Below are 13,271 nucleotides of genomic sequence, written 5' to 3'. Positions count from 1 at the left end.
GTCACATCCTATATGTGCAGGCTTTGTGACAACCTGATTAATGTATTCTATGGCCATGATGTTACACTCGGGCTAGCCGGGGGCAACAAATACTAACGAAGTATACATCTGGTTCTATTTTGAGTATTTTATACAGATAAGGTGGAGGACATGACATTTTAGATTTCACATTTAAAAATGCAACTAGTCCAGCAGTTTTGCAGGCTTTGTGTTCTGGTTTGTGAGCAGGGTTTTGCCAACCATAAATCTGGACATCGTTGTACATTCGAAGTCATCTTTAGACCTTGCCTGGGTTTCCCCCAGGTTCTGTCCGGTTTTCCTCCTACCATGTTGGCCGCCGTCGTACAAGTAAAAATATTCTCGAGTAGGGCGGAAAACCATAATCAAATAAATAAATAAAGAATAAAGAAATAAATTAAAGTAATAAGACGTTGTGTTGCAAAAACGTTTTAGATGACTATGAGGGTTGATTGATGAACGCATGTATGTACGTTGAATGGAAACTGGGGTAAACTAAAGTTCTATGATTCTCACAAAAATATCCGAAGCAGATTGCAATCGACTTTGTCTGTCAATAGCTTATCACACGGGAAGAAGAGTTCGTGGATTTGCCTGTTCTCAGGATTTACTGGACCTTGCCGACAATAATCGGTCTCCGACGCTTGCATGTCGGCTTTTGCAGTCTAGCGTCAGTTGAAAAATTCTTTTCCACCAAGATGGCGTTGAAATCTGTATATGACATATACTGACGTTCGTCAATGTTTTGCCGTTGCTTACCCCGGGTTCCCCCCCCCCCCCCTCTCATAAAACTGACCGCTATCGTATACCTCAATAGTCTTGAGACAAATTTTTTTGTAACTTTATTGGGGTTTTAAGCCAAGCACAAGATTATTTCATTTGTTCGACTTCGGTCAGCATCATGGAGGGAGAAACCGAGCAGACCCCAGGGATAAACAACAATCAAAATATATCAATATCATTTTCTACTTTCTACACATATTCTGAGTACCATTTGGTTTGAATTTATATTCAACCTATATTGCTTTTTCCTGTATGCACACTGTAGGACAACATAAAACTCTTATCCATATCTAACTTCCTATGTATTGCAGACTCGCTGGCAAGGGTTGTCTTATATTCTCAGTGCATAACGTAGTTTAAACTGACGTCAATTCGAGTAGTTTTACCAGTAGTTGACAAAGTCTACAACCCAGAGTTCTTGATACATCCCCCACAGAGACAACAAACGTCTCACCCATACAGCTCTGGTTGTATCCCATACAGTGACCACCAGCGTCTCACACACTTACACACACACACCACATCCCTGGTTATATCCCACACAATCATTACTAGCGTCTCACTGACAACTACACGGTTCTGGTTACATGTCACACAATGACCACTAGCGTCTCACACACACGCCACATCCCTGGTTACATCCTATGCAATGATCACTAGCGTCTCACGGACACACAAACAGTTCTGGTTACATGTCACACAATGATCACTAGCGTCTCACACACAGGCCACATCCCTGGTTACATCCTATGCAATGATCACTAGCGTCTCACGGACACACACACAGTTCTGGTTACATCCCATGCAATGATCACTAACGTCTCCCAGACAACCACACAGTTCTGGTCACATCTCATACAATGACCACCAGCGTCTCACACACACGCCACATCCCTGGTTACATGTCATACAATGACCACCAGCGTCTCACACACACGCCACATCCCTGGTTACATCCTATGCAATGATCACTAACGTCTCACAGACAACCACACAGTTCTGGTTACATTTCATACAAGGACCACCAGCGTCTCACACACACGCCACATCCCTGGTTACATGTCATACAATGACCACCAGCGTCTCACACACACGCACACAGGTATGGTTAAATCCCATGCAATAATCACTAGCGTCTCACTCACACACTCACAGTTCTAGTTACATTGAATTCGTTGTCCACCAACGTCTTACTCACACACACAGAATTCTGGTTACGTTGAATACCGTGTCCACCAACGTCTCACTCACACACACACAATTCTGGTTGCACTGAATACAGTGTCCACCAACGCCTCACTCACACACACAGTTCTGGTTATACAGTGTCCACCAGTTGATCGCACACACAGAGAGGTCTAGATGCCTTTAACACAGTGTTCACCGGCGTTTCACTCATACAGTCTATGCTGGTTACACTCACTCACACCTAGTAACGGTACATTCCTTACTCTGTGCACCTTTCTCCAGTGTTGTGTACATCAAATCAATTAAAACTATAACATCAAAGTGCGCAGATCGATATGGTTTTTGGGTGGTCAAATCAGGTATTATTCCAGCGTGTATTTGTTAGGCGCCGATTTATGATATTAAAAACTATTGATTCGCAGTACATGTGTATTGATTTGATATCAGTACTTTGAATTCCGAACAAATATGCAAGGTAAATAAACTAGAACAAACTGTGTTTTGGTTCCAGCTTTTTCCCGGAAGAATTGATCGGCTGTAGTTATGACAGCATCGACTTGAATGCGAGCACGACCGACCACACGGCCAGGCAGGGTCAATGTGTCGAGCAGGTGCGAGGGGCGTGCCGGGCAACCGTCTTGTCTCATGATCCGTCCAGGCAAGCTGTTTGTAGAGTATGACGGTGTGTATCTCACTCAAACACATCTAAATAAACAGCTGCGATGATAAACACCAAGTACTTACGATATATCTAGATTGTCTTCCTCTCAAAGCATTGGTACAACTGCAGGGTTATGAGGTTATGTGTTCAATCAAACATCTGCTTACTAATCGCCAACCACAATAGACGTTTCGGAAAAACAATCACAGGAAGTGTTTTCAACACAAACCGTCAAACAGCTAAGAAGAGATATAAAGAGTTAAATTAGAGAGATATATGCTATGAGAAGCAGTTTTAATTCATATTGTAAACATCCATGTACAAAGAATGTTATAGGCTTTATTTTCTATCAAAAAAATTAAGAAAAAAAATGAAAATAGCTAAACGACATACCGTTAATCATAACATATATGGCCTCTCTCAGTTGCGCTTTGTACAGTAACTGTTCGTTTATCTGTACGATGTATGTACGCCACATATCATGTATAATTGTATAATGTTTTAGCAGATTGCTTTAGAGAGAGAAAGAGCACTGTTTTATACCAACTGCCATGACTTCACAGCCACGTAAATTCTCTGTAGGTTATATTAATATAGTTGTTTGTGCCTGGAATGGCCAATCTGTATTCAAAGCTATATAATACTTATTGTGACATATCACAAGCAGCACAAGGATGCTTTCCCCAAAGATTTGTCTAATCTAACGCCATTGCTGAATAGTTTGCTTATTATTCGCGACAAGAAGTGCGAGTTCAAACCCGGCCATGGATAGGTAAGTTTAGGATTCCACCACCGGTCAGTTCGCTTTCCTTCACAAACTTGAGGATGAACAGTTTTATTGTAAATTGACTGAGTCACCATCGACAAAATTTTTTTTTTATAATACACGCATATAATTGGTAGATATGGTGTAAGCTGAAAGTTCTTCAACGTCATGTCTTTTTTGGACTACGTTTAATAAGTTTACGACCACAGATGGTGGAAGCAAGTCAAAATACAACACGCACATTTCCCACAGCAGAATGGGAATTTGTAAGTCCAAGATAACACTGAGTGAAAGCGGGGAAATTTCGACAGTTTTTTGCCCAAACCTTGTCTGGAATGAACAGCTCGTTTGCCCACGCGATTGAAAGCTAAACATCTCCAAAACACCGCCAGGTCTCACCCAGAGAGTTTTTTTTAAATATTGTGTTAACGATGACAGCGTTTTGTTGTCATCCCGTTTTGTGTCATTCGGCTCGAAAATGGGATAAATTTGGATAAATTCCACCAAAGAACACTGCTCAAGTCAAATAACCGCAGCTGTTTTCCACAGTGTGGACTACATTTAACAGATCTAAAATGCAAGGATTTACATTTGACGGACATCTACGCCAGGGCCGAAACATGCCAGTCTGTCCGTATTATCCAAGTAGATGTCTATCGCAGCCATATGGTTTATTTAGACTTCTTAAATTGACCGTAACATACTAGTAATACTGTGCAGCTCTCGTATACAGGTTAGCTACCTGCAGGGTTAGATTAAAAGATAGAATCCTTGTTTGTCTTCATAGAATCCTTGTTTGTCTTCAGCGGGATTATGTTATCAGGAGAACCTCTCTTGGGAATGACTTTGGGCATGTATTTGTTGAATAGATTGTTAAGAGGCGCTTATATTATAAGTGATTGTAAGTAGTTTTGTAGAGGTGTGTCCAATGAACTGATTCAGATGATTATGAGATTTATCATACCTTCCAGATGCAAATTGTGGCTGAAAGTTGTTTGTATCATTGAACATGTTGAATGTAAACATTTATGTATTCCTGAGAACGCGGCCACTCTGATTATAATGAAACATATTTGACGTGATCCGCTCCAGTATGACCATTTGTCAATATATTATGTGTTGTATCGTCAATGAGATTTACACGTTTCCCCACTGCTTGTCCCGGGGATTTTCTTGCTTAGTGCTTAGAGTGCATTTAACATACTTGAAACATAACTAAAATGAGCCCTTCTCTTTTCCCTTGTCCATGGTCTCTAGGTCCATCCTTTTTTCAGCACCTGTCTGATCAGTGAACCCAAGACGCATACGTTGGGATCATGAAGATTCTGCACGTCTCTAAAATAACAATTGGTATAACATAAGGTCGGATTTGACCTCAGTGCTTACGTCATATTGTTGGTATGATTGTCATGGTCACAGTACATTAGTACATTAGCACAGACTTCACAAGCAAGCTCAGTGCTTACATCATACTGTTGGTATGGTTGTCATGGTCACAGTACATCAGTATGTTAGCACAGACTTCACAAGTTAGCTCAGTGCTTACATCATATTGTTGGTATGGTTGTCATGGTCACAGTACATCAGTATAGTAGCACAGACTTCACAAGCTAGCTCAGTGCTTACATCATATTGTTGGTATGGTTGTCATGGTCACAGTACATCAGTATAGTAGCACAGACTTCACAAGCAAGCTCAGTGCTTACATCATATTGTTGGTATGGTTGTCATGGTCACAGTACATCAGTATAGTAGCACAGACTTCACAAGCTAGCTCAGTGCTTACATCATATTGTTGGTATGGTTGTCATGGTCACAGTACATCAGTATAGTAGCACAGACTTCACAAGTTAGCTCAGTGCTTACATCATATTGTTGGTATGGTTGTCATGGTCACAGTACATCAGTATGTTAGCACAGACTTCACAAGCAAGCTCAGTGCTTACGTCATATTGTTGGTATGGTTCTCATGGTCACAGTACATCAGTATAGTAGCACAGACTTCACAAGCTAGCTCAGTGCTTACATCATATTGTTGGTATGGTTGTCATGGTCACAGTACATCAGTATAGTAGCACAGACTTCACAAGCAAGCTCAGTGCTTACATCATATTGTTGGTATGGTTGTCATGGTCACAGTACATCAGTATAGTAGCACAGACTTCACAAGCAAGCTCAGTGCTTACATCATATTGTTGGTATGGTTGTCATGGTCACAGTACATCAGTATGTTAGCACAGACTTTACAAGCTAGCTCAGTGCTTACGTCATATTGATGACAGGCAAATGGTCTCAAAGGAGCTCCATTAAATTTCGTGTAGTCACTCTGAGCGAAAGTTGTCGCCTTCAAGCAAATTAATCGGGTATAATCCTGATCGGTTTTCCATAATTTTGATGGTTCTTCCATACTTCTGGTAGTACATGTACTCCATTTAGTGTTGCGGTTTTATTATTTTGCGGTCGTATTCCCAAAATGCACGCGGTTTCCCCACCCTTTCCGTAACATTCTCCTTCCTTTGGTGGTTTCCCAACTAGCTTGGTGGCATTCCTATTAATTAGATGATATTCCGATAACTCCGGTAGAAGCCTAGTGGCATCCATAGTGTTTGGGGGTTTCCCATAGTTTTAATGGTTTTCCGGAAATCTGGTAGTAGTTTATTTATTCCGACCATTTATTTCAGACTACCGTGTCTATAAAAGGGTGTACTTTGGTTTGTCCTGTTCTGCTGGACATCTTGATAGAACTTTCAACTGTCTTTGTAATATAAATTCTAAGCCCTTTAACCTACAAACAGCTGTTTTTGATTCGCCAGGGACAATGTAATGAAAACTTAGCTGTACTGCAGTCTAATTTTAAGCTTCCTGACTGAGCACCATCCCATGGTGGATGAATTATGCTAGTTCGTGTTTACTTCATTTCAAGCGTTAAGTCATTCCGAAATTGCGAGAGTAAGAAAAAGAACAAAAGATAAAAATGAATACAAAAAATGAGTAAATGCGATATTTGAACTTCAAAGTGGAATCAATCGGTATCTCGCTTGTTTCATTAAGAGCTCACAAATGTCATTTATACCTATTCGCGCGACTGGCTATAGCAAATGTCGGTACAGTATTTCGGAACATCTTGTGTTTGTGAATGCTGCGAGACCATGCATGCCCTCTCCGTACGTAAAGAGGTCCCACCGTTCGGACTCCGCCCCGGTCTTTTTGCCGCCGTCGTATGAATATTAGTACGGCCAAAAGCACAAAATAAATAAATAAATAAATAAATGAATAAATAAATGAATAAATAAATGAACAAAAAAATGAATAAATAAATAATTTTGTGTCTTTTTAGCTTTCTCCAGATCTTGCATTCTCGTTTTCGCACTTTTTCTCCTTCTGATTCTATTATGCTGTCCACAAGCAAGTTGCAAAAAATACTTTCATGTCAATATCTTCGTAATTTCTTAATACTTTATTTTCACATTTTTACCTGGTTTGTTATTTTTGCCTTTTTACATTGTAATAGTTTTGCGTTTTTTGTCTTCATGCGTTCCTTTCTCGTAATTTCACCATAACTAAAACAAGTAAGTGAAAGTAAGAAAATACGAAATGGCACATATCGGCCACCATACAATCACATTCTAAGTTGCAGAGATACCATCAAGAAGCCAAAGAGCTAGTACGAAGATCGACAGACAGTTAACTGTGACGAACGTCTTTGATTTGAGCGTCAAGTAGTGAGTACGTCTGATGGCTCCATTCATCGGCTTTTCACACCGGCAACTAATGCCAACAAGCAGCGGACGCGTCATTTACATATGTGACATAGTACTGTATATATTTGCGTAGCACCTACCAAATAAAAGGTTATCGGGTAAATTATTGATTTTTTGGCTCGTTAATGTGTCTTTGATTTATTTAATCGACGTAGCGAATGTGGTTGTGAATCCAGAGCGGGTTTGCTTGGAGAACATTCGTCTGAGTAAATATCTCACACAGAAAGAGGGAAAAAAACATTACATAATATTGCTGATAAAATCTAACTTTTAGCTGCTTACATTAATTCAGCAGATCGGCCTTGGAGCTATGACGTAGACTCTGTGTAGTGTATAGCCCAGGCGGCAAATTCATCAATGTACCCGAGATTTCCGAGCAGGGTTTACCGTCAACAACAGACAGAAGGACACTATCGTCTTTATCCCTCTGACCGTCCCGTAGCATATCCACCATCGTTCCTACTGGGCTGACGTGGCCACGGCACGGCACCTGACAAAATACAGCCTGATCGATTTCAATCCTGTTGAGTTACCAGGGGACATAGTGTTTATGTGGTGTCTTATTGGAACGCTGGTTCATACACGCGTCACTCTACTGCCCAAACGTCGTTTTCGTCATTTGATGGTTTGGCGACACGCTGCAAGAAGAAATCAGGGGTTGAGGAATGAACGATAACTACATTTGTGGGTCCTGTTGAGTGCCTGATGGAGGAGGACAGACTAACACAGTGACGACTATACAGGTAAGGCATAGCCTGCACGTTACGCATTCCTCTGTCTCTGTCAGGGAATCCAGGCGGAGAAAAAAAAATAATTCACCGCTTATACAAAGGTGCGAAACATATAGTTTATTCCCGTTGTACGAATGTATTTTGTCAGGCGATGACAAATTGTACAGGAACTATGGCTCCGTGTAGTAGTTGAGCTTGACGACAAACATAGCGAAGGGATTGGCTATATTGCTAAATATGGTATAATACATCTCGCTGGGAAATCGAAAACATTGATAGCATTTCGAATATAGTCAGCTTTGGCAGCTGTATGTTGCGACATGGCCAGTGCAGGTAAATAACAGTACCGAAACAAAAGAGAATTTCGTGTGGGATGACGCACAAATTTAGTTGCCATGGAAACACCACGCATCTATCCAAATGTACTTTGGAGACAAATGGTTGCACATGCGCAGATTAAGATGTTTCCTTATTTTTTCAACACTTTGTAAATGTTTGTTTTAACTTAGACGATGATTGTCATGCACGAATGGAATGATTCTAAAATCGATGATCCGTGACTTGTAATAAAGTCAAACTTGTCCTTATATCTTCCATTAGCATCTGATTCCACTTTTGCATTACACTGTTTTTTGGTAAACACCGATTGTTATGTTAATCAGCCAAGGATCAAAAAGAGAGGTTTATTTATTGATTTATATCATTGGTGATTTAAGAATATTTCACTTACATGATGGCGGCAAGCATTATGGTGAAAAGGAAACCGGGTGCAGCCTGGGGTAAACCCACGACCATCCGCAGGTTACTCACAGACCTTCTCACGTACTGCCTTAGTGGAAGCCAGCTTGAGATGGGGGAAAACAGATGATTATTACTGTACAAATACAGTTGTTTCCACACTGGATGCGAATAGAACTGAGGGCATATTCCGAACTCGTTAATGTTGCCTTTCGCACGTTACGCCAATTTTAGCTTGATACTTGTAAATTAACTAAAGCATTTCTTTACTTACAGGTTAACTATGAAGCACCATGGCGAAGGTATCGACCATTTGTTCAATAGTCTTGTTGACTCACTACATGGGGTTCACCAAAGCCCTGGACAAGCTAAATATACGTAAGTAAAATACTCTAATGGAGTTTCTTTCATTGATATAAAACACCTCTTCACAAAAAAGCACAGTGCGGTGAGTATATATACTTCACTTTATTTATGTGTACATTGCTGTGGATTTGCAGCCTCCATGTCGAGCTGACTTAAGCCCAAATGGTAGGACTATATTAAAGTGCATTGACGTAAATTGGCCAAACTACTTAAAGAGTAAAGAATATTTGCCTGAAGACGTGATCAGTGATGACTGCGGTGAAAGTTGTTACATACATTATTTATGGCGTCCGAATCCCTAGCCGTGAATGGGGACTGACTACATTGTACACCACAGGTGCTCGTGAACGTAAATCTGAACCTAGTTCTAGGCCAATCATACCAAAGAACAATGCCAACCCAACACCACCATTTATTACATCGACATGTATTACATTGTTTATTTATTTGGTTAATTATTTATTTGTTTTATGATTTGTTTGTTTCACTAATGTTTACTCATAAGGCACTGATATGATATACACTAACAGTAAAGTTGGAATTATAACTCTTTGATAAATTGGCATTTGACTCCTTCACGGCCGCTCCAAATATATGAACACATAAAACTCCCTGGCTATAACCTACATAGTTGAAACTAATTTCGACTTTACTCATGACAAGTTGAAGCTGTATTCGAATACTCAATCTTATTTATTATTAAGGACTAACTGGAACTGGATTTAAACACACAGTGTTATTGCTTGTGTAAGAAGCAGGAGCTGGATACAAATATCCAAAGTCTTTGATCAAGAACTAGCAGAAGCCGGATTCAAATATGCGAAGTCTTTGATCAAGATCTAGCAGGGGTCCGATTCAAATATGCAAAGTCTGTAATCAAGAACTAGCAGGAACCGGATTCAAATTTGCGAAATCTTTGATCAAGAACTAGCAGGTGCCGGATTCAAATATGCCAAGTCTTTGATTAAGTGGTGGCAGGAGCTGGATACAAATATGCCAAATCTTTGATCAAGAGCTGGCAAGAGCTGGAGTCAAATATGCGAAGTCTTTGATCAAGAACTAGCAGGAGCTAGATTCAGATCCTTTACAGCACTTTTATACACGCACTGTAACAATACAAATCCTTCGTGGGTTCCTCATAGGCACTTGACGTACACAAATAATACTAAAGAATTAACAGGAGGTAGAATGTAACACCTCATCTTTATTGATAAAAAACTGCAACGAGATGACATGACTCATGCGATCCTATTAAGCGAGGAAATGTAAGAGTTTAAACCATTTACAGCAAAAGAAGTTTGTCCACCTTCATTTAACGATTCCAGAGTGTATGCAAAAGGGTATCCAGTACATGCACATATGTAAATTCTGAGCGTGTGAATATTATCTTGCTGTGATTAGCACAATATTCAATGTGATTTGCATTTTTGTGTGTTTTAATCATGTGCCGTAGAGTGTTTTACACCTTGTTTGCTGTGTGATATGATTCAAACCTCCCGCTTCTAGAACCTCTACACTAAGTTGTCTCGTCTTCTGTACTGCTATAGTCTTAACTGGGTATAGGTGTTAATATATTCAGGGTTGTTATATGAACAGGTGACGAACAAAATGGGTGGTGCAAGATTTCGTTAAAATGGTGATTAAATAGTATCATATGCTTTTCTAAACGACATACAAAGTGTACGTCTGGAACGTCAAATATGTCTTTTCATCGCTGATACCATTTTGCATCAATCTTAATTTTAACAGTGTGTTCTCGGTTCTTTGAGGGCTAGTATGTTTCAGTGAGTAAAGCGATTGTTGACCTGCAGCCTTCATGTACAGCTGTGTAAAGGTCTGCCAACTCTTGCGAATGGTTGTGGGTTTCGTCCGAGCTAACACATTAAGTTATGGTGCCGCACTACATGTGGAGTCTAACTGTTGCGGATTTTCTGAATACTATAAGATAATACTTAACACATCTAACTAATATATAGGCATTCTGCATAATATAAAATACCCCTTGGCACATTTCACCATATGTTGTGATGTATAACGAGCGTAACCATTACTGACATTGTGTATACTACATGTATAAAATACCACTTAACACATTACAGTAGTCCCGTATGATGCAGCCTGGAGCGAGACTTGGCTGGAAGCCACCCTTGACACGTACCGAGATGCCGGGACGGACACACCTCTGGAGTACAGCACAATGTGGATCAACCAGACTAATGTCTTCATGCTGGCCCTTCGTAAGTATCCACCATCTGATTTTCCCTCCAACTTCGAATAGCCTTTGAATAACTAGCGAAGGGAATCTCACAGATGAGGCATTCTACATGATGGTGGTCAACAAGTGATGTGTGCAAACCGATATTCTCCCAGAAAAAAGTTTTCTACACAGAAAAAAATCATGCTAATTATTTTTTAAAGTTTTTAATTAAAAAAACTTTTTTGTAAAGCAGTAAAAACGTATGGGTATAGATATATGGATTTGGTGCTTACCAGAGAGGTTACTGATTTGACAGTTACCTAGTGCTTATAGCAACGGTTATCGGTTTTATAACTACCTAGGGCTTACATTCTTATAGCAACGGTTATCAGTTTAATAACTACCTGGGGCTGATATGTTTATAGCAACGGTTATCAGTTTTATAACTACCTCGGGCTTATACGCTTATAGCTACGGTTATCAGTTTAATAACTACCTGGGGCTGATATGTTCATAGCAACAGTTATAAGTTTTATAACTACCTCGGGCTTGTATGCTTATAGCAACGGTTATCAGTTTTATAACTACCTCGGGCTTATACGCTTATAGCTACGGTTATCAGTTTAATAACTACCTGGGGCTGATATGTTCATAGCAACAGTTATAAGTTTTATAACTACCTCGGGCTTGTATGCTTATAGCAACGGTTATCAGTTTTATAACTACCTCGGGCTGATATGTTCATACCAACGGTTATCAGTTTTATAACTACCTGGAGCTTATATGCTACTAGCAAAGGTTAACAGTTTTATAACTACCTGGGGCTTACCTGCTTATGTCAACGGTTATCAGTTTAAAACTATTTTCGGCTTATCTGCTTATAGCAACGGTTATCAGTTTTATAACTACCTGGAGCTCATATGCGTACGGCAGCGGTTATCAGTTTTATAACTACGTGGGACTTATATGCTAATGGCCACAGTTATCAGTTTTATAACTACCTGGGGCTCATATGCTAATGGCCACGGTTATCAGTTTTATAACTACCTGGGGCTCAAATGCTAATGGCCACGATTATCAGTTTTATAACTACCTGGGGCTTGTAGTAACGATCACAAATGTTATAACTACCTTATATGTTTATATAAGCGATTTCAAATTTTGTAATCACTTTATACGTTTATATTAGCGGATATAAATTTTGTAATCACCTGATCTGTTTCTATTAGCGTTTACAAATTTGGTAATCACGTTTTATTACTTTCTGGAACGGTTATAATTACAGCGAAATTGCAACGAGGGAAATATGCATTGTATTAGGCTAGGAAAATTAGGATTTAGTTTGGGATTTTGTACATGGAACATGGACAAGTTTGTGCATGAAACTGGCTCTTCTTGGTGTGTATGTTTTCATATATCTGCAAGAGGCAATGGAATTACAGAGTTTGAACCATAGTGTTACGGTCAACGGGTTTATTTCAACGATGATGTGGTTTCTCACCAAATAAATATGTTTGCTTTTGGAATTACCTTAATTTATTAATTTATTAAATTTGTCGTTTCAATCTTGCATTGTAGAGCACTTTTCACTGGACGGTAACTGGACAGCGATTCTAGACCTGACCTCAGACTGTTACCTGTGGGAAGAACCCGGTTCTTCCACCCCACTCTACATCGCCCTGGCCTTCTGCTCCACGGACATACCTTCCATCTCTCCGTCAACACTCCACTTTCTTCAGGCCGCCATCGACATCTTGCAGTCACAGAAGATTAACCTGGATCATCTAGCGCTGATTCTGGACGACAACCAAGGTGATAGGTCTATTACACTGGGTTATCATGCTTGGACTGCAAAACCTAAATGTTGAACTTATATACTTGTAGAACTAAAGAGAGCTCCAAACCAAATTTCTTCTTCCATACCACATTGCTTTGGCCTGAATTGGTAAAATGACAGTGATACATATATTGACAAAGTAAACGGAGCTAAATAGAATACGTTTGAGATGACATCATGCAACTCATTGGTCACTTACTCAGCCGCTCTCATATTTTCATTGCA

General features: G+C 39.8%; 1 protein-coding gene across 1 annotated transcript; it reads left to right on the top strand.

Annotated features, from left to right (window-relative positions):
• The first annotated feature begins 8,939 nt into the window (after positions 1 to 8,939).
• On the top strand, positions 8,940 to 13,077 carry LOC135462037 (uncharacterized). Its single transcript, XM_064739372.1, has 3 exons — positions 8,940 to 9,024; positions 11,112 to 11,249; positions 12,788 to 13,077. The coding sequence occupies exons 1-3, from the start codon at positions 8,940 to 8,942 to the stop codon at positions 13,075 to 13,077; spliced, it is 513 nt and encodes a 170-aa protein (XP_064595442.1).
• Positions 13,078 to 13,271: the final 194 nt, after the last annotated feature.

Source organism: Liolophura sinensis, chromosome 1 (assembly GCF_032854445.1).
Source record: "Liolophura sinensis isolate JHLJ2023 chromosome 1, CUHK_Ljap_v2, whole genome shotgun sequence".
Taxonomy (NCBI): domain Eukaryota; kingdom Metazoa; phylum Mollusca; class Polyplacophora; order Chitonida; family Chitonidae; genus Liolophura; species Liolophura sinensis.
The sequence above is the reverse complement of the archived record's forward strand: the minus strand, read 5'-3'. Positions and strand labels throughout refer to the sequence as shown.

Excerpts from the sequence above, each read along its gene's own strand:
- LOC135462037 (XM_064739372.1), top strand. The coding sequence starts at position 8,940 with ATGGCGAAGGTATCGACCATTTGTTCAATAGTCTTGTTGACTCACTAC. Across the intron at positions 9,025-11,111 it reads CCTGGACAAGCTAAATATAC|TAGTCCCGTATGATGCAGCC; the intron begins GTAAGTAAAATA and ends AACACATTACAG. Across the intron at positions 11,250-12,787 it reads TGTCTTCATGCTGGCCCTTC|AGCACTTTTCACTGGACGGT; the intron begins GTAAGTATCCAC and ends CTTGCATTGTAG.